Source organism: Leucoraja erinacea, chromosome 17, assembly GCF_028641065.1.
Source record: "Leucoraja erinacea ecotype New England chromosome 17, Leri_hhj_1, whole genome shotgun sequence".
In the NCBI taxonomy this organism is placed as follows: Eukaryota; Metazoa; Chordata; class Chondrichthyes; order Rajiformes; family Rajidae; genus Leucoraja; species Leucoraja erinaceus.
The window spans coordinates 18,833,706-18,860,367 of record NC_073393.1 but is presented as its reverse complement, the minus strand read 5'-3'; the positions used below and the strand labels follow the sequence as shown (position 1 = coordinate 18,860,367).

Sequence of the window (26,662 nt, the reverse complement as noted above, 5' to 3'; positions counted from 1 at the left end):
TTGGTGCGCCGAAGGCCTGTTTCTGTGCTGTATCTTTAAACTAAATTAAGAAACATTGTTTCTCCATTTCCACCCACAGATCCTGCCTGACCCTCTGTTCTTCCAGTAGTTTGCTTTCAGCATCCATAGGCTCTTGTGTCTCCAGTTTACAGTAGATACTCGAGCAGGAAATACTGCCAATGTGCTTGCACAACACCATGTCATATTTTTCTCTGCAGTAAGCTGAAAGGAACCGAAATGGAAAATAAATCTCAAATTCCTTTAGAGTGCAAGTTGCCAGTTTGAGGGTACAGTCAATTATAAGAGACCAGTAATGATTGAGGGTCTGATGCATGATGTTTACATGTGAAGCATTCAACTGAACTATTCAAGCCTGTGTTAAGGATTCTATATTCGTTGCCAGACCATGGAACAACCAGGCAACACACTATAATCAAGGAAAATTAATATAATGGAAATAAGTTGAGAAATAAAAAAATGTTTCTCATATCACAGATGATGAAACCCTACCTACCATTTTGAACATTTTGTTTTATTGAGCAAGTTAATAAAAAAATCGAGAGTAAAAACCAGTGCAAGAAAAAAAAAGCTGCTATTAGAGAATAAAGTTTGATGAAAGAGTGAGGTGTTATGTATTTAATTAATTTATCAAATGGACAGGCTCATTGGATGGAATTATTTCAAAATAGTATCCCAGAGATCACAATACAACAAAAAAAATCAGCAACAAGCACTTCCAGGTTTGGAACCATGCTGATGGTGGGGCGGAGAACGTCAGTACCAATAGACCAGCCTTAAATCACTGTTCTCTATAGTAAAGGAAAGCAGCGGTTCAGCCCACACACTGATTCCGTACCAAGAACAATTTTGTGCTGAGTAATTCAACTGTCCAGTTCACATAAAACATTTGTCATCTGCCGAGGATGAATTTGCATTGAGAGTTCAAAGGTGAAATGATAATGTGCAAGTTGGACTGCCTGTGAATGCCTTAAATACACGTTTTATCATGAAGATTGAATACGCTTGTAGTCTAATTCTACATGGCTAGTTTCACAGAATGCAAGCAAAGCTCCCGTATTGCAGATTCTGCCAAATGACATACAAAGTTCAACACTGATCCCTGTACTGAACTAATGGAATTAGGTTCAGTTAAGGTGACAGGTAACAACACCACTTAGATTGTGCAGATAGAATGGTGGTGACCAGTGGTGCAGAGAATGAGAATGAAAAATGAGCACCATTCCAGTAAATCCCACAAGTTAATCAACACTCCCATAATTGAGCTTGTAGTTTTTACCCAAGGTACTTATGACATTTCAGAGGCCTCAAACTCAAATGGAACTCCTCTACAAGGACATCACCAGGTATGAGATAGACAATGAGAATTTAACTGTCTCTGCCCCTCCACCCCCAGATTGGCATCCTTGAAAATAATTTCTAAGTTAAAGAAATAAAGTACAATTTACCATAGTTTCCGTCATCATCTGATTTATAGTTGTACTTTGATGAGTCATTAGTGACCTCGAAGCCCTTAGCGTGCAGTTCATCAATTGCATAGATGTCTAACATGATGTGATCATCATCGCCTGTACCTTTAGCCTGAGATTTCAGCTGCAAATTTAAAATATTAATATGTCATTTCTGAAGAACGACAAAGCACAGGTTTGAATTTTTTTTCAGGAAAACACCCTAAACACTTAATGTTAGTAGATTAACACCGCCAACACCATCCTAGATAATTGGCAAGAAACTGACAAAAACAACATGTGATACAATACTTCTCAGTGCATCAGAGTTATTACTTAAGAGTCATACAGATACGAAATGTCAGTTTAAATAATTTAGACTTGGCTCTCTGTTTTCTCAGGTTAACTTCCACTAAACTGCTACAAGATCAACTCTGGTAATCTAAATGTTCTATGTTTAAAATATTCCTTCAACTGAAGGAATTTATTAAAACCCAATTCAGATCTTCCGAACCTCAGTTAATGTTAAACTTTATTATGCTAATGTGTTACTCAAATCATCCCCATACTCCTACTTTAGAAGGGTAAAACATTTTCTGAATGATGCATTTCCTAAGAATCATGTTAAAATACAGGGACAATTACCAACCAGTTTTAAAACTGTTCAACTTTCCTCCTTTACAATTTGATGTTTGAAGTTTTGTGTTAAAATAAATCACCCCTTATTCCTAATTTGCTTAGAGCTATTTTAAATGTAGGTATTTTCTGAAGTATTCACTTGGTAGCTTTCACTACACTATACATCCACTTCATTTACTTCTGAGCTACCCGTGGCAAATGTGCAGCAATTTTGATACAGAGTGGAAACGGGCCCTTTGGCCCAACTCGCCCACACCGCCAACAATGTCCAAGCTACCCTAGTCCCACATGCCTGCACTTGGCCTCTCTATCCCTCGAAACGGCCCGAAACGTCACCTATTTCCTTCGCTCCATAGATGCTGATGCACCCGCTGAGTTTCTCCAGCATTTTTGTGTACCTTCGATTTTCCAGCATCTGCAGTTCCTTCTTGAACACTATCCATGTACCTGTCTGTTTCTTAAACGATTGGATAGTCCCAGCCTCAACTACGTCCTCTGGCAGCTTGTTCCATATACTCACCACCCTTAGTGTGGAAAAAGTAACCCCTTGGATTCCTATTAATTATTTTCCCCTTCACCTTGAACCTATGTCCACTGGTCCTCGATTCCCCTACTCTGGGCAAAAGACCGTGCATCTACCCGATCTATTCCTCTCATGATTTTGTATACCTCAATAAGATCTCTGCTCATCCTCCTGAATAGAGACCCAGCCTACTCAACCTCTCCCTATAGCTCACACCCTTTAGTCCTGGCAACATCCTCGTAAATCTTTTCTGAACCCTTTCAAGCTTGACAATATCTTTCCTATAACATGGTGCCCAGAACTGAATACAATATTCTAAATGCGGTCTCACCAACGTCTTATAAAACTGCAACATGACCTCCCAACTTCTATAATCAATACTCTGACTGATGACGGCTAAAATGCCAAAAGCCTTTTTGACCACCCTATCTACCTATGACTCGACCTTCAAGGAACCATGCACCTGTACTCCTAGTTCCCTCTGCCCTACATCACTACCCAGAGGCCTACCATTTACTGTGTAGGTCCTGCCCTGCTTCGATGTCCCAAAACGCAACACCTCAAACTTCTCTGTATTAAATTCCATCAACCATTCCTCTGCCCACCTGGCCAATCGATCCAGATCCTGCCACAATCGTTCACAACCATCTTCACGATCTTCAAAACCACTAACTTTCATATCATCAGCATGATTAATTTCATATCAACTTGCTAATCTTGCCTGTAGGTTCTCAACCAAAACATTGACGTTGATGACAAACAGTAAAGGCCCCTTTTAAAAACATCTTTTAGGGGGGAAATAAAGAATGGCCAGGATAACTTAGATTGAAGAATTCCAATTCTGTAGCATTAACAACAGTACAAATAATTGATGCAGTGCAAGGTTACACATTGTATATTTCAGAAACACAATTGGACCAGATTAATTTGCATTAAATTACTTCATCCCTGCTGAAAAAACATGCTGTGGGTAAAACAGCTCAAATGCTTTATAGCGTGATTCAGACAATCAAAACAGAGCATTGAAGTCACCCACATCTACTTAACAAAATTTAAAATGCAATCACAAACATACTTGAGCAGCTCTTTTCTCTTCCTCAAAGCCCTCTAGGTCTACACGGAGTCCCTTCTCTTCAGCAATCAGCCCAGTCAAATCCACAGGGAAACCATAGGTGTCATAAAGCAGCCAAGCTGTATCACCTGGGGAAAATAAAAGCTGGATCATTAAATGCAATAAATCAATAACATATGATTATATTTATTTTTACACTGCAACATGTGCAACTGGAAATTGGCAAATGGAGGAACAGGTTCGAATGGCCTAATTCTGCTCCTAGATCTAAAAGTTTTATGTATTAGGAATTGATTAGTTTGCCTTTGCCTCCTGAAATACGCCTTCAATCAATAAAGACATCTGGAAAGTTCATCCAGTGATCAAGACCCAGCATCTGACATTTCATGTAATTCAAACTCAAGGCAGAAAGTAAGTCATGAGATTACAAACGTCTATCTGCACAAGGGGGTCAACCTCACTTTCTAAATTACAACTCATCTCACTCGTTTCATAAGGCAGCCGTCGGATTGGTTGAGCATTTAAAATTGGCTAATTGAGCAGCCAATAAAATGAAGGCACAGTATGGCAGAGTGGACGGCTAGGAGAGGGGCTGTGTTGAAGGCAAGTGTGATGCTTTAGCAAGGAAGCTGAGCAGATGGGAACAGGAGATTGTGCATGTTGGCAAGGTTTAACAAGGAACTGCAGATGCTGGAAAATTGAAGGTAAACAAAAATGCTGGAGAAACTCAGCGGGTGAGGCAGCATCTATAGGAGACGTTTCGGGTCGAGACTCGGAAAAGGGATGAGGTCCTGCAAAATGAATATAGGGAATTAGGCAAAAGGTTAAAAAGTAAGACATCTATGATACTGATCACCAGATCACTCCCGGTACCATGTGCGAGAAGGGGTGTAACAGGAAGCTAGGACAGGTGAATGAATGACTGAGGAGTTGGTGCAAGGAATCAGATTTTTGGACTATTTGCATCGCTTCTAGGGTAGTGGTGACCTGTATAAGAGGGATGGGTTGCATCTGAACTGGAGGGGAATCAATATCCCAGCAGACAGGTTTGTCAGTGGTACATGGGTGGGTTTAGACTAGATTGGCATTAGGGTGGGATCCAATGCAGAACTGAGGAAGGTGAGAGGCTGGAAGGTGATGAAGGGAAGTGCAGTGGATAAAATAGGTAGGAGCATGACAAGGAACAAAGGAGGACTGTTGGATGGAATGCACTTATTTTAATGTGAGTTAGCTAGATAATCAGGAGTCTGAAAGGAATTTCCAGAGGTTAAAGCTCACCGGTGAATTTGCAGGCAGTACATTTGCAGCAGAATATTTCAGGCAGTACATTCTACATCAAAAATATTGTAAATAAAATTGTCATCTCTCCAATTGTTCTTTTAATTATCTTACTGACATTTACTATTACTCTTCTTTATTTATTCTATCAAATTGTCATAAATTGCTTTACTCTTATACACGGAAAATTGAGTTATCAAAGGGATCTCAATATTCTTATTATGGACAATGCCTTGCCTAAAGTGTGAAAAATGAACAACAAAGGCAATTTCACCTTCACAGTAAGTGAAAACCCAAGTACTCAATTCAAAAACCAATTTTAAAACCTGGTTATGGATAAATATTTATTTGGTTCCATTACCTGGTATGATTTTATGATCTGTTAAGCTCTGAATCTTCCGCTCCAAGATACGCCGTCCCCTGTTGAGTGTTTTCAAAAACTGCTCCTCCTCTTCATTAACAATATCTTTCACCATATCTGGATCTTTCTTTAGTTCTGGGAATGCATCCCCCTAAACATAAAATAATAAACTAAACTGAGTCCTCATAATTCACTGGTTTGCATTCTGTAGATCCATGTACTTATAAGGTCTGAAGAAGGGTTTCGGCCCGAAACGTAACCCATTTCCTTCGCTCCATAGATGCTGCTGCACCCGCTGTGTTTCTCCAGCCCTTTTGTCTACCTTCAATTTTCCAGCATCTGCAGTTCCTTCTTAAATACTTATACGGTCAGCTCCATCCTATCTTGAACTTGTTCATAATACAAAAATATATTAGTACTGTGTGATCTAAGAAAGCCTCCTTTGTGTATACGTCCTCACCTTGTGCTTTTAAAACCAATTTTTGTCTGTACCAATGCATTCAACAGGAATTTATTAGCTAATATAATTTCCTTTTAGGTATTAAAATTTGTTAATACATTTATTAACTGTTAACGCTTTTAGAATACTAACGGTTAGAATATGTAAGAGGGGTGCACTAGGTAGAGTGGAGAGAGCCTCAATGGTATCACTTTTTTTTTTTGCAGGAGGCTGTGCTCATAACGCTCGTAGGTAATGAGGACATAGCTGCATGTTATTTTCATTGTACAGTACAACATTCCTTTATACCTCAAACCGATTCAAAAGCAAATTCTGTTATATGGTAAACAGGTTATGATGGATAAGAGAATGGCCGGAGACGAGTCACATTTAATTAATGCAGGCTCAGGACAATACCCAACATTTAATCTTCGTTCGTCCTTTCCTGAAACTACCAACTTTTGTGTTTATAGAATAAACCAGCCTGTTGAAGGTCATATTTCCATAGATGAAAAACTCTGGTCATTAAATGTTAATTAGGTCATCATAGATAAACCAATCTAGCTTACACTTAAATAAGCATATTTAAACAAAGGATTGCTAGTCAGGAGCAAAATGTCAGAGGTGCTTTTCTTTATCTGTCTCGCCCATAGATTACAACTGCATAAATAATCAATTATATGTACATACCAAAGATTCAACCACCACATCAACCAAAGTTGCAAAGAAACCCTTTGATGCATTCAACTTCTCATGGGAATATCGGACTGCTCTTCGTAAAATTCTCCTCAAAACATATCTGTGTAGAAAATCACGTTTAGCGACACAAAAGATCTACTATGATCAAAATGATACCGAAAGCTCTGAAGCCCAAATTATTATTAATTTCTAATTAAAAATAGAAAGACAAGTATATAGCATTGTTATAATGTGTGATGACAATACTTAAAATATATCATGAATTAATAAGATGCTTTGTTAGTGTTTTAGAGATAAAAGTGGTTGTATATAGAAGTAGCAGATAACTTAATATCGTTCCTGGTGCTGCTAACATCAATTTACATTAAAGATTCTGGATTAAGAATGGATAAGCAATCAAGCCGATGAAGGTGTGGGAGGGTCACAGTTGGGCCTTTCTGCAAGACTAACAATCTTCACGAACTTCACAAATAACATTTTTTCTTTTTGCCATTCATATCCTCAACCACAGTTATTAGCAACCAAGAGGACAAATTACACATTTTGGTCATCTATTGATAGATGCTTGCCACTAAAGGAGTTTCTGTCCGCTAGTTTCTAAGAGATGCCTCAAAAAATTGATGAAATGGTGATAAAAGGGCATAACGCAATGAATTAAAAAACAAAACAGATTTCCCCATGACCTTGCCTATAAGCAAATTAAATTAATTGAAAATTTATGTTAATTGGGTAACCGTTGATTTGAAGTGTTCTCAAATTCTAGATTCTCCCCATGCAAGAAAATGTCTTCTTTAATATCCACCCTGTTAAGACTGTTCAAATTCTTATGTTTCTATTGTTTCCTCTCACTCAGTGCATTAAAGCCTAGCTCATGTTAACGATCTTCATAAGACAATCTGCCTATTCCTGCTAAGTTGAGTATATTTTTGCATATCAATTCCAACACGTAAACATCCTTTCTTTAAAACTCCAGTGTTTTCCAACTTTTCTACATTGTCACATTAATTTTTAACCTCAACTATATAACTCTAACTTTTATTACTTTTGTTACCATCTAGCTTATTTACTCAGCATTCGTACATTCTCTAAACCACACCATAGCACCTTCTGCTGCCAGTGTGCAGTTCTTCGAGCCAATCACATTAAAATCAACATCAAATTAAAATCGAAGGTCATCGGCCCACAATGTGTGCTAACATTTGGTCTGCACCTGAACCGGGTGCTGCTTAATGGTTAGTTGACCTTGCCCAAGCCAGAAAGTATTGAGTCTTCTACCACTGTGAAATTTTCAAATTATTAATTTGAACCACTGCATAACAATTTCTTGTTTGGATGCATAACTTGTCATCAACAATTCAAACTCAAATGTGCACTGAATATCTTTTAATTAGTCTTTTCTTAAATCAGTGCACTGTAAAAATAGATTTCTAGGTGGTCTGAATACTCCTTTCCTGACACTGCACTGCGAGGAAATTAAACCACAGTCAGCTGAGAAAGAGTTTATACCATTTTGTGCTCCGAATAAATTTCCAACTTACTTCAGAGGTAATCTACTGTGACCATTGATACCTCCCCAGAGCTATCCTTTGTTTCTTTACATTCAATTTTCAGTTTGCAATATTATTTTTGCCATTTAAATATTGCTATCTTTGCAATGCCATATGTCTCCCACTATTACTTTCCCTGCAATTCTTTTCATAATTGGCTATCAACTGCACACCTCTAACCAGTTCAGCTTCTGATGAAAGTTTCAGGTCAAAGACATAACATTTTATTTATCTCTGCAACAGTGCTGCTGGAGCTGCCGAGATCTTCCAGAATGTTTGACTGGCAATAGGATCCCTCCACTGCTTGGGACTGGTGCAATGTCAGTGATGGCCATTTAATGTGCACACACACACACATATATACACACACACACAAGAACATAGGAAAAAACACAATTGGCACATACCGCCCTTCAAACCTGCAACATTATTCAACAAAACTATGCCTACATTTCTCAACACCTTTCTCTGCCCTCATTCCTCGATTCCTTTAGGATCCAAAAATCTATTGGTTTTTTTCATTGCAATGAGTGAATGAGCCTCATGATTTATGACTTTCCAACTTACCCTCTACCAGTATTATCAGGCCTGCCACCATCGGACAACGCAATTGTTATTGTCCGTGCATGATCTGCCAACACTCTGTATGCCATGTCAATTCCATCAACATCCTCAGCTCCCACCTTCCCAGTGTATGGCCTGGCACCAGTTCCCTAGAATTACATAAATAAACTAATTAGCAATACAACTTGCTTGCAAAGGGAGCATCAAAATACAAACTTAGCCCTGGTAAAATGTTTTTGTTGCTACAAGGCGTCAATTTTACAAATTGCCAGATACACAATGACTTTACAGAATAGCTCAAGAGCAAGTGTTTAGTGAAAATCCCACAACTTATAATTAATTCCATTTACATACCTGGTCCCCTACGGAAGTTTCAAAATAGAGTGCACTGTTGAAAGACAACTCATTTCTTTTTTCGAAAAGGACAGTAGAAAACTATTGGGTAAAATACAGAGCGCTTCTCACTTCAGTGTTGTCCTCCTTCAAGTAATTATGTCTGTAAACTCTGTCATGTATTAAGAGGAAAGGTTCCACACAACGGCCAACTTACAATGCCATTTATCACAAAAAATAAATTCTATATACTCCTTACTACATTCAGGTCTTATAAAGTCATGTATGTTTAAAGTAATAATCTAAAGGGCGATATTGCTGTGGTATTATTCATCGACATTCTTTAACAATTGCAAAATTTATTCAACGGACAGTCAAATTGAGATGGAAAGTTAACAAAAATTAATGTGCAGGCAACAATTAGGAAGGCAAATGGTACAAAGAGATTTAAGTGTAGCAATAAAGACCATTTATTATAATTCAAAGCTACCCAAAAGGAAGATGAAGTGATGGTCCTCTAATTTGTATGTGACGTCACTCTGACGATGAAGGAAGCCAAGGACAGAAAGGTAGATATCGAAATGGGAAAGAGCTAGAAAGAGTGTCTGCCAAGGCCTGCTTAAAGGGTTAAACAGACAATTTCAGCTAAAATTTAGATATCAGCTAAATTAGCAGCACTGCATTCCATAGCCCCTCGAAAACAAGATTCAAACGCACCATCTCCATGAATTGACCTTATAGCTGTGCATATTGTCTGGGAGCGTAGCCCTTCTCAGGCCATTCTATGGGAAAGCATAGGGTTCGTGAACAAAACACAGCATTAGTTGGGTACACCCCCTGCCACTTGTAGCGCAAAAACTTTGCAGATAAGGGGGGCTTATGACTGGCTCAGGAAGGGGGCAGTGGCACGATCTACTCTGATAAGAAATGCCATAAAGGATGGTGTTGGGCGCTCTTTCGGACGAGAGAGCCCCAGCCTTAGACCGTGTCGCAAACGGTGCCGGGTGATTGAGAACAGAAACATCCTGCAGCGTGCTCTGCTGTGTACTCGGGGTTTGCGAGTGCATTCGGGGACATACAGGTATACATGAGTGTATGTGCCTTATTTAGTAGTGTAAAATATTTCGTGAATCAAACACTGTTGAGTGAATCCAAGTGATTAACAGTAATAAACACAGTAGCTAGAAATCACAGTTTGAAAAATGAATATTTTCAGAACTTACTTTCTGAATTGCTTCAAAATAAGGTATAAATAAGTCTGTGTCATAATTCGACATCTTCTCTTGTAGAACTGACACCAGCCGTTCAAAACCCATTCCAGTATCAATGCTCTTCTTCGCCAGGGGTTTCAGACTGCCGTCAGCCTCTCTATAGTGGAACCAGAGGCAATCAGTTCTGAATGCAATGATTTGGATGAGAACATACATGGCAATATTAGCAAGTTTGCTGATGATACAAAAGTGGGTGGTGTTGCAGATAGTGAAAATGGTTGTGAAAAATTGCAGCAGGATCTTGATCGATTGGCCCAGTGGGCTGAGGAATGGTTGATGGAATTTAAGACGGGCAAATTAGTTGTTTGGGAAGTCTAACATAGCCAAGACTTACACAGAGAATGATAGGGCTCGGGGAAGTGTTATAGAGCAGAGGGATCTAGGAGTGCAGGTGCATGGTTCCTTGAAAGTGGAGTCGCAGGTAGTCAAAGGTGGTCAAAAAGGCTTTTCACACATTGGCCTTCATCAGTCAGAGTATGGCGTATAGAGGTTGGGAAGTCATGTTGCAGTTGTATAAGACGTTGGTGAGGAGGAATTTCGGTAGTCAGAGGGTGGTGAATCTTTGCAATTCATTGCCACAGAAGGGTATGGAGGCCAAGTCAATGGATATTTTGAATGTGGATAAAAATAAATATTTAACATATATAAATGTTTTTAGTGAATAGCAGGGTAGATGTGGAGGCTTGGCGGGCCGGGTTTGCCATTTTCATTAAACATCGCCTCGAGTATGGGTGAGTAGTGGAATATTGCGTTGGGGAATGGGCCCAACAGGTCTAAAAGTGGCCAGTCCAGCCCTGCCAAATTTACCCCATTTCAATTAGGAGATACAAGGATAATAATTTACATAAAACAGGATATAAAAGTGAGGCACACATTAACGGACAGCATTAACTACAGCACAGTGGAGAACATGTACAAAGAGATGAAAGCAACATCACTAATTTACTTGCCAAAATAATTTTTGCATATCAAAACTAACAATGCTGAGCCATTTGTCTTAAACAGGAGGGTTTTATAAATTATATGCTGGGGAATAATTACCTGTTGTATTGAATGAACACAAGATTCCAGACCTCCAGAACATTAGGATTGTCCATGTTGACCAGGTGAGCAGCATCACGTCCACCAATACGGTCATAATGCATCTCACTGCATGGGCCACAAGGTCCGGTATCGCCCATCTCCCAGAAATTATCTTTCATGCTGCCTGGTAGAATCCTTTCTTCTGCCATTCTTTCAAATCAGAAGTCAACTCAATTTAACACAAAGCAAATAGACAGCTGATTAATTGCATTTTAGACATTATTCTGTTGGTTTCAGAGCCACGTCATTTTTCTTCACTTGCGTAAGATACAACTGAAAATGTTTTTATTTCAATACCTGACAAATTACAGGGTTCCATGAAATGATTACGGAATGGCTGCCAGAAATGCCAGGGAGATTGCAGAGTTAATTCCCATAGGTTAAGCAATCTCAGCTGCAGCAGCAAAAAAATAAATGGAAGAGGATTGATTCATTGGATTGACCCATTCAAATTAATTCCTCTTTTACATGCCGTTGAAGGATTTAATCACTGGAAAATACATCTGCTGTTACAAAGGAAAATCCCTCCAATATTCCCTTATGATTGGCTCTGCTATGATATTGAAAATGATGGCAGCAAGTGACAAGCCCTTAACTACCATCGTTGTGAATTACCTCCTGCTCAAAATTTAGTCGTGTTCAATCTTCGAAGATATACTTGCCTTTTCAATACGTTTTCTTTTAAAATTAACATATAATTGGTTGGAATGGAAATAAATGAGGGTAAAAAAACTCACCCAAGATTTAGCCAGATCTGCTTGCATTCAAGATCCGATTCCAGTCCCGCTTTTGCATCCCCTCCAAAGTAAGTCACATAAAGCCTTTCGATGGGGATTCCGAACTCCTTCGTCAACAATTTCAAGGCCATCTCACAAGCCAATTCCTATAGGGAAGGAAGCAAAGTGTCCACACTGCAGATTGGATTCTATGAGTTATCTCAATAATACAACTATTAGTTTGGAGAAACTGCCATTTGAATTATATTTTAACTGAAAATTAAAGTAAGTACCATTTATGAGCAAGATCGAAACAAGAGTCAATTAACACAAGATAGGTACTTTTAGGTCAGAGCAATTGAAAACAGTACAGATGTATTCAAATAGTAATTGGGTAATACATTTTATTATCTAAATGGTGGCCGATTGGGAAAGGGGGAGATGCAGCGAGACCTGGGTGTCATGGTACACCAGTCATTGAAGGTAGGCATGCAGGTGCAGCAGGCAGTAAAGAAAGCGAATGGTATGTTAGCTTTCATTGCAAAAGGATTTGAGTATAGGAGCAGGGAGGTTCTACTGCAGTTGTACAGGGTCTTGGTGAGACCACACCTGGAGTATTGCGTACAGTTTTGGTCTCCAAATCTGAGGAAGGACATTATTGCCATAGAGGGAGTGCAGAGACGGTTCACCAGACTGATTCCTGGGATGTCAGGACTGTCTCATGAAGAAAGACTGGATAGACTTGGTTTATACTCTCTAGAATTTAGGAGATTGAGAGGGGATCTTATAGAAACTTACAACATTCTTAAGGGGTTGGACAGGCTAGATGCAGGAAGATTGTTCCCGATGTTAGGGAAGTCCAGGACAAGGGGTCACAGCTTAAGGATAAGGGGGAAATCCTTTAAAACCGAGATGAGAAGAACTTTTTTCACACAGAGAGTGGTGAATCTCTGGAACTCTCTGCCACAGAGGGTAGTTGAGGCCAGTTCATTGGCTATATTTAAGAGGGAGTTAGATGTGGCCCTTGTGGCTAAGGGGATCAGGGGGTATGGAGAGAAGGCAGGTACGGGATACCGAGTTGGATGATCAGCCATGATCATATTGAATGGTGGTGCAGGCTCGAAGGGCCGAATGGCCTACTCCTGCACCTAATTTCTATGTTTCTATGTAAGTATTTTACGAAGATTGACGCAAGAGGGTTGGGACAAGGCACATGTGCCATTTTAACACTAGAATGGATGTGATGAACCCAACATCCCATTTCTGTGCTCCAATTCCTGCAAAATCAATAAACAGGAATGCTTTTGTAATAAGAATAAAACTAGTAACTTATTAGAAACTAATAAGATAGGTTGGTTCCCAAAACAGACAAAACTTTAAAGGATATTCACCTGGCACGTAAAAGGTAACTAACAATTCAGTGCCTCAGATCTTAGGTGAAGGCCGTCATCTCTGCTCCGTGCTATTATTAGTTACACGTCCTATTGCATTCATTACTTTGCTTTCCCAACACAGCTCCCAGTGTCCCAATGACACGGTCTAATTCCTTAATTACACCTTGCACATGCAAGTAACATTTACTTTCATATATCCTACTGTAAACAGGGTTGGATTACACTGTTGGATGTACTGCTCAGAGGGTGAGGGTATAACAATATATTATGTCAGAATGGTGTGTGACTTGTTGCACAGTGTGGTCAGGATGGGGGAGAATTTTTTTTTCCAAAGTGGAATGCCAATCAAGCAAGAGCTTGGTTCTGAATTTCGAAATTCGTGAGCATTAATGGAGCTGTATTCATCCAGTAATTATCCCATCACATTCCTGACATGTTTGGTAGATGGTGGAAAGATTTTGAATCAGGAAGTAAATGCTCCAAGCAGAATAACAAGAGCTTGATGTGGCTCGACCTGCTGAATGTTTCAGGATTTTCATTTTTATTTCAGATTTGCAGTGTTTTATACCTCACAAATGTATTTTTCTGCTCTCTCACTTGTTCTTATCACCAATTTGCATTTCCTCTTGACATTCAACACTTCAGCTGGCATCACTCCACTTGCAGGTCTCTCTTGGCTGTCAAGCTATCACAGACATTACATTTGTTCTCTTCAACCCTCCCCTTTCGCTGCAACATAAAGCATTTTTATTTGCTAGTTTTAAAGAAAGGAAATCAACTTGAAATTTTAATTCTGTTTCTCTCTTCACATATGTTGCCTGACCCAAGTATTTGCAGGAGTTCATGTTTATACAGTATTTTGACTTTCATCGATACGTCAAAATTCTGGAATTTCCAACCCAACAGCACTAGTCTCCACATGAATTGCAGCAATTCAAGGCGACAGATTATTAGCATCTTTTCAAAGACAGTTAGGCATGGGCAACTATTGTGGCCTTCTTCAGAAACTGTAATCCTGCATCAAAATAAAACAGCCATCAAAGGGTACCATTATCTTTTTTTAGTTTTAACATTAACGCCACTTGTCCCTTATTGCTATCCCCAATAGCATTATTAAGTAAATAGTTTTACCTTGAAGTAATCACCAAAAGACCACGAACCCAACATCTCAAAAAAGGTATGATGATAAACATCCTTTCCAACATCATCCAGGTCATTGTGTTTCCCACCGGCACGGATGCATTTCTGAGTATTTGTAGCTCTTGTTAATTTGGCCATTGGATGGGATGGGTCAATCGTGTTCAAGAAAATTGGTTTAAACTGTGAAAGATAAAAAACAAGTCACTTACTCAAACATATTGACAGTCAGTTAGCTGCCATTTTAGAACAAGCTGTGACATTTTTGGTTTAGTGCTATAATGCATCGAAATTAACACAAAAGATTAACACACATCTGTCTCAAAAAAAAGTGAGTTGCACAAATCAATATGGAAATTAGTAATAACTTAGGAGTACGCCAAATAGGCCCACAAGCTAATGCTGCCACCATATCACGGCTGACTCAACAATCTCGGCCACATTGCCATACATGCCAATTTCCTCAATTGTCAGAAATCTAACATTCTAACAGAGATCAGACCCCTGCTCAAAAAGCACGTCTGACCTTCTGCTACTGCTAACTCCGAAGCCTGGGTCTCATCACATTAATGACTCGGGATTCATCTCTGGCTTAGACAGAATCAGCACATTTTCAAGTTTCTTTTGATGCATTTGGTGTCAGGTCTGGGTGGGAAGGGATGAGTTAAGCAGGGAGTTGTGGAGGGAATGGTCTCAGCGGAAGGCGGAAAAGGGTGGAGATGGGAAAATGTGCCTAGTGATGGGATCCTGTTGGAGGTGGAGGAAATTTCAGAGGATGAGTTGTATGTGACAGCTGATGGGGTGGAAGGCAAGGACTAGGGGGACTCTGTCTCCGTTGCAACGGGGGGGTGGGGAGCAAGAGCGGAGCTGCGGGAAACCGAGGAGATATTCGCTAACCTCAGTAATGTTCTCTAAAGATGCACTGAAATGCATCTTTACGAATCAAAACCAAGACTCCTTAAGAATCTATAGGAAGGCGAGAACTTCTGTTAGTATAGGTTTAGGACAATATTTTCTGTCAAACTGGTTGCAGTTAATAAGGTTCCAAAATTAGCAGGCGTTCACTTTACTGATGACACAAATTATGAGATGTAATAACATAATATTCCATATCGCCAAACCAGAAACTGACCTGTAAGCTTCACACCCAAGATTCCCTGCATTGCAAGTCGATTACTATTTTAACCAGATTAGCAAGAGACATTAATGCGAGCATAATACAACTTGATACAATCAAAGAGATGGACAACCCAGTCATCCTATTTTGCTGTCATGTACAATCAGCCTTTGCTTGCACATGCAGGGGAAAATCTCTGCTATTTGTCATCTACACAAAATTAACCCCTAAAAGGGAAAATAGACAAGACTGGAAATTTTACTTCGGAGTCACGTGAGTGACTACGTGAAGAACCCACCCAGCGCGCAGGCGCGGCATTACGTCAGCAGTGCAACAGCGGCAGCAGCTGGAGTCAGGCTCTCCAGCTGCAGCATAAAGACAAGACCTCAGGTAAGTGCCTTTTTTGTATTACAGAGTCGCTCCAGGGAGAATTATGGCCTCTCGAAAGCGACCAGCCAGGAGGACTGCCTGCCCAACTCCACCCGAGGAGGGGTCCATAGCTGGGCGGCAGCCTCTCGCAGCGGAGGAGCCTTTTCAACGCTCCCGCTCACCCGACACCGAGCCGCCCCCAGTGCTGCAGATATCGACGCCCCGCACAGGGAGGAAAGCCACTCATAAGACCGACCGGCCGGTGTCCTCCGATTCGGAGGAACGGGAACACTCTCCACCACCGAAAAGGGGAGACGCTCGGATCAGCTGCATGAGGCAGCTCCTAGAGCGCATGATTGATGAGGAGATGCAGGCTAGGCATCTCCCAGGAGGACGGGCTTTGGCCTCCTCCTCTCCACACCCTTCTGTACCCTCTATGTTCGAGGGCAGTAAGGGAGGCCAGGACTGGGCTGGCCTATCCCAAGGGCAGGCGGAGGATACCATCAGCATGCCGGGCGTGCTAGAAGAAGAGCTACTGGGTGTAGTGGGCCGATACGCAGTGCCCCCAACGACTGGGATGGTATTGCCACCCAGAATGGCGGCCAGCATAAACAGGCTGTCCAACAACCCGCTGCAGGACAAGGCCGTCCAGCAGGCCCTTGACACGTACACAGCGCCAGAGAATTGCGAGGCGCTGAGGGTCAAAACGGTCAATGGGCAGATATGGAACCAGCTGGGGCAGCAGATCAGGGCTCACGAAGTCAAGATGCAGCGAGTCCTGAAGCTCCACTCAGCAGCCATCACCGCCTTTGCTCGGTCTGTTGGGAATGAAGACCTAACCATACCCCAGCAGGATGCTCTCGCACTGATGTGCAGCACCACCTATGAGCTCAATAGCCTACGGCGGGACAACATCAGGCCTGCCCTCAACCCAACATACGCAGGCCTCTGCAAAGCTCCAGCGCCCGAACAAGCGGCGCTGCTATTTGGTGCAGATCTGGCCAAAAGACTGAAGGAGTTGGAAGAGGCGGCCAAACCAGTAGGCCTCATGAGGGCAGGGCCAGGACCGAGCAGGGTGAAGACACCCAGTTGGCAGCACGCCTCGGCAGCCACCAGCAGGTACCGAGCTGGTGAAAGCCTGGTGACCGCCTCCCACTACCCCCAGAGCTCTTTTTTAGAGCGGGGCCCAGGGCGGAGCCGTGGGAAGATGCACCGCCCCACCGCAGCACCAACACGGACAACCTTGGGCCAAACCTACCGAAAACGGCCCCACAAATAAACATGGAGGTAGGTGGGTCTGGTTCCTGTCAACATACACAGACAAAGGGTGTAGTATTAACAGGAGGACGTTTGAGGTTCTTCCAGCATGTTTGGTGCTCCCTTACTAACAATAAGTTTATACTCAACAGTATTAGTGGATACAAAATTGAATTCAAACCAGGCATAGAACCGCCAGTTCAGCACATGCCCCAAAGGGTATTCCTTCCCTCAGCAGTTGAGAAGGTAGAAGGACAAGCTGAACTTGATCGGCTCGTGGCTAAAGGCATCATAGAAATGACCACACACGAGCCGCAAGAATTTGTATCAAATATTTTTCTCAAATCCAAAAAAGATGGTGGATGTCGCATTATTATTGATCTGACGTCACTTAATCAGTCTGTTGAGTATCAACATTTCAAAATGGAGACATTTGTCACTGCCAGACAACTGATCTCCAAGGGATACTACATGGCAAGCATAGATATCAAAGATGCTTACTATTTGGTACCCATTCATAAAGATTATTATAAATATCTGAAATTTATCTGGATGGGCCAGCTATGGCAGTACCGAGCCTTGCCCAATGGTTTAACGACAGCTCCCAGACTATTTACAAAAATTCTCAAAGTGGCCATGAAAAAATTGAGAGAACTAAAACATTTAGTCGTGGCCTATCTGGACGATGTTCTCATATTAGGGAGAACAAGGGAACAAGCTGTCGCAGGAGTTTTAGCCACTAAACAACTCCTTGAAACTTTGGGATTCATCCTTCACCCAGATAAATCAATATTGGAGCCTGCTACTAACATGGATTACCTAGGCTTCACTATTGACACTATTCACATGACTGTCACTCTGCCCAGAGACAAAAAAGTTTCACTCATCGAAGCTTGTAACCATTTAATTGCTACACCGCAACCTAGGAAACGGCATGTAGCCAGAGTTATTGGCTCTATAGTAGCAGCATTCCCGGCTGCCCAACATGGGCCCTTGCATTATCAAAATTTACAAAGAGCAAGGACTCATGCATTACGCCTTAATAGGGGGCATTATGACCGCAAAATGGAATTACCCGCTGAAGCCAAATCAGAACTTCAGTGGTGGGTTGATAATATTTGGCACAGTCACAGTCCTATCGCCGTAACCAATCCTAACATAACCATTGCAACGGATGCCAGTGCTTTAGGCTGGGGAGCTACTAACTCCATAGACAGCACAGGTGGCAGATGGACTAACTCAGAGTGATCGCTACTACAATCACTGGGCATTAACTTCTTGGAAATGCTCGCCGCCTTTTATGGGCTAAAAGCATATGCATCTGATATGCGGCACGTGCATGTTAGGATTATGATCGACAACACTACGGCGGTATCTTATATCCAGCACATGGGTGGCATAAAATCAGTATCATGCGACAAATTAACTGCTATAATCTGGCAATGGTGTGTCGAGAGACATATTTGGCTATCAGCTGCCTATTTACCAGGCAAGCTAAATTTAGTGGCGGACACCAGGTCACGAAAATTCAACGACAACATCGAATGGATGTTGGACCCAAAATTATTTGCTAAAATTGTCAAGCAATATGGTACGCCAGATATAGATTTGTTTGCGTCTAGGTTAAATCACCAACTACCCATGTATGTGGCTTGGGAACCAGACCCAGAGGCAGCAGCGGTAGATGCCTTCACGCTGGATTGGGGAAATTTCTTTTTCTATGCTTTCCCTCCCTTCTGCCTCATCAGTCGGGTACTCCAGAAAATTCAGGCAGACTCAGCCTCTGGCATTCTGGTCGTGCCCGACTGGCCTACCCAACCATGGTTCCCAATGTTCCACGACATGGTGGTAGAGACACCTATGGTCCTTCATAACCACCCCCAATTATTGACTCACCCGGTAACTGGCATTAGCCATCCATGCCACCAAAAATTGAACCTCCTGGTTTCCAGATTTTGAACAGACCTTACCGGGGATTGGGGTTATCAGAGAGAACAATCACCACCATGTCGGCATCCCTGCGAGTTTCCACCAAAAAACAGTACCTGACCTACATCAGGAAATGGGAACAGTACTGTCTGGACGCAGGGACATCCTACAGGACGGCTTCGATCTCGGATGTGCTGGAGTTCCTGGCCCACCTGCACCATGACCTCAAGATGAGCTACAGTGCCATAAATACAGCTCGGAGCGCACTGTCCGCATACCTCATGCCGATAGGACAGCATAGTGTGGGATCCCACCCTCTGGTCATCAAACTCCTTAAGGGGATCTTTAACACCAAACCCCCTACACCTAGATACACCCACATGTGGGATGTGAGTGTAGTTCTGACACACCTTCGAGGTTGGCCTCCGGTGGGATCCCTGAGCCTGGAACAGTCCACTTATAAGACCCTTATGCTCATGGCGCTTGTCTCAGCTCAAAGGGTTCAGTCGCTCCATCAGCTAAATCTGAACTACATGGTGACCACCCCAGATACCATTACTTTCACCATGCCGGGGTTGGTAAAACAAAGCAGACCAGGTACATCCAACTCCCCATTGATCTTCCGGGCATACCCTCCAGAACCTAGGCTGTGTGTGGTGACCCACCTTCATCATTATTTAGACACTACCCAAACTATTAGAGGGAGAGAAAAAGCCTTATGGGTTAGCCACAAAAAGCCTTTTGGACGGGTTACCAGCCAGACTTTATCCAGATGGTTGAAACAGGTCCTTAACATGGCAGGGATTAACACAGATGTTTTTAAATCCCATTCAACCAGGGCAGCGTCCACCTCAGCGGCGGATAGGATGCAGGTTCCCCTAGACCACATCCTCAGAGCAGCGGGATGGTCAAGGGAATCGACATTCCAAAAATTCTACAGGAAACCGCTGATTGAACAGGACGTCTTTGCGGAAAGCATTTTAGAAACCGCAAAGTTATGATTTAAAAGCCCAGGGGAGCTATTTTTGTTGTAGTTAATAAACATTTCATTTATAACTAAACAAACTTGTTGGTCTTTAGATACCACTTCCTCCCTCGATGATCTTTCGGCAGTGAGTGATATAACTGTTACACGGTTTGAAATCACAGACCTTTGAAGTCTTCACGTAGTCACTCACGTGACTCCGAAGTAAAATAGTAAGATTAAACGAGTACTTACCAGTACGAAGTTTGATCTGTATTTTATGAGGAGTTACGATGAGGGATTACGTGCCCTCCGCTCCCACCCTCATTATATAGATCAAATTCGGACTGATGTCTCGTTTGTCTTTACTATCTTTACTTCAACTAGTGTCTATCTGTGATTCCACACCGCTGCTTGGAAGTATGCCGCGCCTGCGCGCTGGGTGGGTTCTTCACGTAATCCCTCATCGTAACTCCTCATAAAATACAGATCAAACTTCGTACTGGTAAGTACTCGTTTAATCTTACTATTAAACATAAACTTAGAAGTGTGGATCAGATTTAACAGTCACATTAAAGGAAAAACAGTGCAAGAACCAGTCAGTCAAGCAACACCCGTGGACAGAGAAACCAGTTAATGTTTTTGTTCAGAGACCCTTCCTCAACACTGGATGGAGTCGAGGGCTGTCAGTTTGTAAAGCACAGCTGACAGAAAGACAAAAGACAACATGGAGATTGGTTTAGACAGATCAAAAGATAAGAAACACGATAACAGTTAGCTCAGCATTTTATGTAATGTTGTCTCCTGTCTGGACCTGGAGTCTGAAATAAAGTTTAATAATAACAATAATAATTTATAGAAATAAGATGAGAAAGGGGCATGACCATGATAATGAATACAATGAGAGAGTAGTTTTTCTGAATTTGAAACATTCCATGTATATTCCAGAAGATGCAGTGCCAAGAAATGCTGCTTCTCTAGCTATGATGGCCCTCACTAAGGCATTGGAGGCCACAGACAGGTTGAAAAGGGAGTGCGATTTACAATTGAAGTTGTATGGATGGGTGTTGCCTTTCTTCCAGTTGAGAACCTTGCATCCCATCAACCTTTACATTCTTGTCCATGCTGATCAAGGTGCCCTATTTGACCATGTTTGGCTCATATCCCTTTAAACCGTTACTATCCATGTAGCTGTCCAAGTGTTATATTACCAAATTGTTAAATTACCTGTCTCAACTCAACTGTGGCAGCTTGTTCCAGGTATTCACACCCTCTATGTGAAAAAGTTGCTCCTCAACTTAATAACATCCTTCCTATAGCAGGGTGACTAAACCTGAACAGAACATGCAGTTTCCTCATCACTCTTGAATGCATCCCTACTATGACAGTGGTCTTACTTTTCCAAGTTAGACACAAAAAGCTGGAGTAACTTAGTGGGACAGGCAGCATCTCTGGAGAGAAGGAATGGGTGATGTTTCGGGTCAAGACCCTTTTTCAGACAGTTTAAACCAACATCTGCAGTTCCTTCCTACACATTTCATCTTACTTTTCCAAAGCTTACTGCTCCATGGCACCTTCCAGTGCAAACAAAGATACAGTAATAGCTATTCATTCACCTCTACTCTTCTCACCTTCCAGAGACCCTATCAATCGATCCTGATGAAGCAATAATTTATTTGCATTCAGTGTTCACTATGTGGCCTGCTCTACATCAGAGAAACCAAACACATGATTGGTGATTACTTTAAAAAAATCACTGGTTTCTTCTTTCTTCTCCAGCAGCTTGACTGGCTGAATTCTTGCAGTACTTCTGTTTTTGTTTAAGATTTCAGCATCTGTTTTTGGTTTCCATTGAGTTGCATTAAAACCTTTCAGGCACATACACATCACCAAAAATGATGTAAAGAGTATGCATGCAAAATTTAGATTACACTTTTCTCGATACAGATCACTACTGCTTTATTTTGTTGAGTTAATTTGCATTTACCACCCTGTACACTGAATCCTGATGGAGCAAGTCTTCCATTATAGTGGAATGTAGCTATTAACCAGGTTGTTATCGAAGCAAGAGACTGCTGAGCTCTTCGGGCATTTCTTCTAATATGCTCAGTAAACAGAACAGTAGTGCTCTATGATATTACAGCACATGCTGATGACCATAGGTCTCAAAGTTCATGGTAAACCAGAAAGGAGGTTAGTGAGGAACCAGATTACTGTTCAACTTAAAAGTTCTTCACTTGGGATGTAAGTGGGGCATAAACCCACTACAGTTCACGGTTTTCTGAACTTTTAAAATAATACATTGTAAAACGTTCGTGGAACTTCACAAGGCAACTAACATCAAGTAACTGATATTACTTTGTAAGAATAAAAACCAAATGCCCAGTCATTAGCTATCAACCAGTCAGTGATTATCAAAAATAGAAATACATCAATGTTGTAAGGGAAAGATTAATAGAATATCTCTGCGATGAGATAAAATGGGTTAAAGGCTGGTCTTTAATCTATACTGTAGTCTGATCAAGCTTGGATGACAAAATTGGACGACATGGTTGCGCAGCGGTAGAGTTACAGCGCCAGAGATTCAGGTTCAATCCTGACTACAGGTGCTATCTCTACGGAGTTTGTACATTCTCCCCATGACCGCCTGTGTTTTCCCTGGGTGCTCCGGTTTCCTCCCACACTCCAAACACGTACAGGTTTGTAGGTTAATTGGCTTTGGTAAAAATTGTAATTTGTTCCTAGTGTGTTGGATAGTGCTAATGAACGAGGATCAGTGGGCCGAAGGGCCTGTTTCCACGTGGTGCCCCTAAACTAAAGTTTTAAAAAATCACAAACTGGACTGTAAATTCAAAATTTATAGCTCAATGCCTTTACCAAATTATAAATCTGCTCTGCAACAATTTTTATAGGATTTTTAATATTTACAATATGTCAATGCCAGAAAGATGAGGGACTTCCACAATAATCTGGCACTGTTGACCTACCTGATTCATGCCAGCATTAGTAAAGAGAAGAGTGGGGTCATCAAGAGGGACAGTGGCTGAGGAGTGCACATACTCATGGCTGTGTTGTTTGAAGAAATCAATAAATTTCTGGCGAATCTGTCCAGCATTCATTTGCAAAGCCATTTCTGGAGCAATTCACAGGGTCTGCAGGAAATTACAGCAGGTAACAAAAATTAATCTTCCTTCAATGGCAATTTAACTTTAAAAAGAAAGTCACATCTTGATGAACAAATATTCCTCCAGCATTATTTAGCTCTTCAAGACAGCAAGCTATTTCAATAGGAATAAAAGCGTTGCAATTAATTAAAGGCAACCATAGTCAGTATTTTTATCGTGTACCCGTACCAGCAATTTGTCTAAAAAAGAGCAAAAACCTATCAGCTAAAAATACTGAAAAGCATAACAATCCCAGATTAAAACCAGTGAAATCAATTCAGATTGGTAATCTGACTGAGATCTTGCTGCAAGAGTCGACTGATCATTACATTAGATGAAGAAAAAACAGCAAAAATAAAACAAATAATAAAAATAATTATATGCATGTTTGTTATCAGTTTTAAATCATTTCTACCCATTCTGAAATTTATGCAAAAAATGTTTGTCTTCTTAATATTGTATGGCAGAAAATATTATCAGCAATTTTTATTTTCCTGAGTGTTACCATATTTTTACAAGATAGTTCTGATTCTTTCCAATAAAATTCTGATGACAGGTAGATAGAGTTTCTCAGTGTCTATTGTATCCTGGCATGATGACAATTCCAGTAAATCAAGCCATGCCCTGGCATGATACAGGGTGCAGTCTAAAACCTATCAATGTGCCACAGCGAAGACCATCAAACTGTAAATACTGGAAATAATTGGAAACATCCCTGACACCGATTCAAATAAAAAGTGTGGCTTCACTGCTTTGATTATCTAATTGAATTCCAAGGCTGTGGAGATAAAACTGTGGTTTTCCATTTTCCAATCAATGAAATGCAGCAGCCAGTTAGTTGATTTTTGGGCACCAATTATTTTGGAAAGCAATCCAGTTAGCCCCAATTTTCCAACAATCCTGCCACTGGAAACACTTCAATTTATACTCTGTGCAAAATATCTTGAACCACTATTACATCTCCTCAGCAATTTTAGCTCTATCATTGTTGGGTCAATCCATAAATCATTCTACATTTCCGGAGTCATCTTCTGCTAAGTCTTAACATCCTTTTGAAAGTATAGTGTTCAGAATTGGAATTAATGCATTAGTTGGGGGCATATTTGTTCAACATTTCTGTTGGGAAGGGGATAGAAAGAGCAAAAGCTCTCCTTGTTTTTCCAAACTATGCGATCCACCTCTTGAACAAAGTTTAAATAGGAAAATCAGTTTCAGTTTCAAATTCCTATTGTAAAAAGAAACCAAGGTTTATTCTCTCCTACTATTAGCCACAAACTAAGCCTAGAATCCCACAAACATTCTTGCAGTGAAAATACCTCCAGTTATCTATGCTGATAGTTTGCAGCATCCACTTTATATAAAAGTGACTAAAGGAATACAAAAATCAGGGCTAAATCAGAAGTTTGCACTCCTCATGATTAATCACCAACAAAAGTGTCATCCATCAACTCCTTCATATATGGATGTCATCTACCACAAGGCAACCTTGTACTTCCATAGGACAGTATTATCTGCCTCCCCTTTAGAATACAAGAAACACAGCAGCCAATACATGCACAGCAAAATCTCAGGTAGAAATGCAATAAATCACCACATAAGATAGACACAAAAAGCTGGAGTAACTCAGAGTGATAGGCAACATCTCTGGATAGAAGGAATGGGTGACGTTTCGGGTCGAGATGTCTGAAGAAGGGTCTCGACCCGAAACGTCACCCATTCTTTCTCTATCCAGATGCTGCCTGTCCCGCTGAGTTACTCCAGCTTTTTGTGTCCATCTTCGGATTAAACCAGTATCTGCATTTCCTACACAAATCACAACATAAATCTTTTTGTAATGCTGACAAGGCATCAAATTGCCCAATCTTTTTCACAGCACTGCAATACAGAGACAACCTGTTTAGCATCCCACCCATAAGACTGCACCTTTGACAATACAGTAGCTCCTCACCACTGCACTGAAACATCAACCCGTACTGCTGCATTTAAGACACAGCAGGGGGCATCAGCAACAGGACGAGCCAAACTACCCAGGTGTCTGGTCCAGTGACACCACTCAGAGCCCAGTGACTGTGTACTCAGCAGTGACCCAAGTTCAAAACATCAGGACTTCTCCAAGTAGCAGTGTGCCAAACTAACCAGGGGCCCCAGCAGTGTGCCCCAATGGCACTGCTCTGTGAGTGGTTCATCATCCAGCAGTAGGTTAAAATAACTAGAGGGCTGGCCCATGGCACTAGACCAAGCTTTACCCACCAGCAGTGGGCCAAACTTACCAAGGCCTGGCCAATGTCACTATCCAATGTACCAGGGAGTGAAACTGGCCATGTCACTGTCCAGCTTCACCCACCAGTAGTGGGCCACACTGACCAAGATACCTGGCCCATGTCACTGGCCAGCTTCACCCACCAGCAGTGGGCCAAACTGACCAAGGCCTGGCCAATGTCACTATGCAGTGTACCAGGGAGTGAAACTGGCCATGCCACTGTCCAGCTTCACCCACCAGCATTAGGCCACACTGACCAAGGGGCCAGACTTATGTAACGCTCCAGGGGCTGAAGCTAACGAGGGACCGGCAAAAGCCACCGTTGGGGAACTGACTCGCCGGAGGAGAGCCGCAGCCTCTCACCGACCGCAGGGCCGGCTGCTCACACCCTCAGAGACATCAGTCTCTCTCCCCGCCCGGTAACCCGACACATCGATCGAACGAAGTTAGTTAAAACTAACTGTAAGCACAACGTTACCGAGTGCGAACCCCCCACCGATCACCGATGCTCCTCTAGTATCTTTGGATGCGAGCACAGTGACTGCGCCTGCGCGCAAGTGCCACCAGCTAGAGCCCGCCCCCGCCGCTCCCATTGGTCGGCTTGCTGTCGTGAGGTTAAATACCGGCTCCCTGATTGGTCGACAGGCGCGTCGCTCAGGAGAAGGCGTTTGCAGCCGCCGCGAGTTCCGGCTGATGCAACGAGGAGCCGTTGCCCGCGGCACCAGCACCTTGAGCCGTCCGTCCCAAATATTATAGAGCAGAGCATCTTTGGTCCATCCCTGCTCCATTCACTCACTCACGTTCACAGGTGAGGACAGTAAAACTTTCAAGCAGATATCACAATCCACAGCAAATCAGTCCGATGAATAATTACCTTTAAGGTAGTAGTGAAGTGAAACTGGGCCAGGTCAATTGAGAGGACTCTACGTTAGAAAATGCGCCTTCTGCACCACACAATTGCTTCCCTTCTTTCAGGGGTTAAATGTACCGATACTTTTAACAAAGTCAAAAGCCAAACGGTCCCAGTTTTATGAAAGCACACTCTAGTAACTACCGAAAATTGGTAGACAGAGAGTACAC

General features: G+C 41.8%; 1 protein-coding gene across 2 annotated transcripts in view; it reads right to left on the bottom strand.

Annotated features, from left to right (window-relative positions):
- aars1 (alanyl-tRNA synthetase 1) overlaps positions 1 to 26,181 on the bottom strand; it is a 39,978-nt gene extending 13,797 nt beyond the window's left edge. The window contains exons 1-11 of one of the 2 annotated variants that reach the window (XM_055648714.1): positions 26,061 to 26,181; positions 23,146 to 23,310; positions 14,517 to 14,705; positions 12,013 to 12,158; positions 11,234 to 11,425; positions 10,145 to 10,289; positions 8,592 to 8,737; positions 6,469 to 6,577; positions 5,340 to 5,490; positions 3,704 to 3,828; positions 1,467 to 1,611 (exon numbers count right to left, since the gene is read on the bottom strand). In XM_055648714.1, the coding sequence (XP_055504689.1) occupies positions 1,467 to 1,611; positions 3,704 to 3,828; positions 5,340 to 5,490; positions 6,469 to 6,577; positions 8,592 to 8,737; positions 10,145 to 10,289; positions 11,234 to 11,425; positions 12,013 to 12,158; positions 14,517 to 14,705; positions 23,146 to 23,289 (1,492 nt within the window). In that variant the 5' untranslated portion in view covers positions 23,290 to 23,310; positions 26,061 to 26,181. Of the gene's footprint in view, positions 1 to 1,466; positions 1,612 to 3,703; positions 3,829 to 5,339; positions 5,491 to 6,468; positions 6,578 to 8,591; positions 8,738 to 10,144; positions 10,290 to 11,233; positions 11,426 to 12,012; positions 12,159 to 14,516; positions 14,706 to 23,145; positions 23,311 to 26,043 lie in introns of both variants that reach the window. The other variant, XM_055648715.1, reaches the window with a different exon arrangement.
- Positions 26,182 to 26,662: the final 481 nt, after the last annotated feature.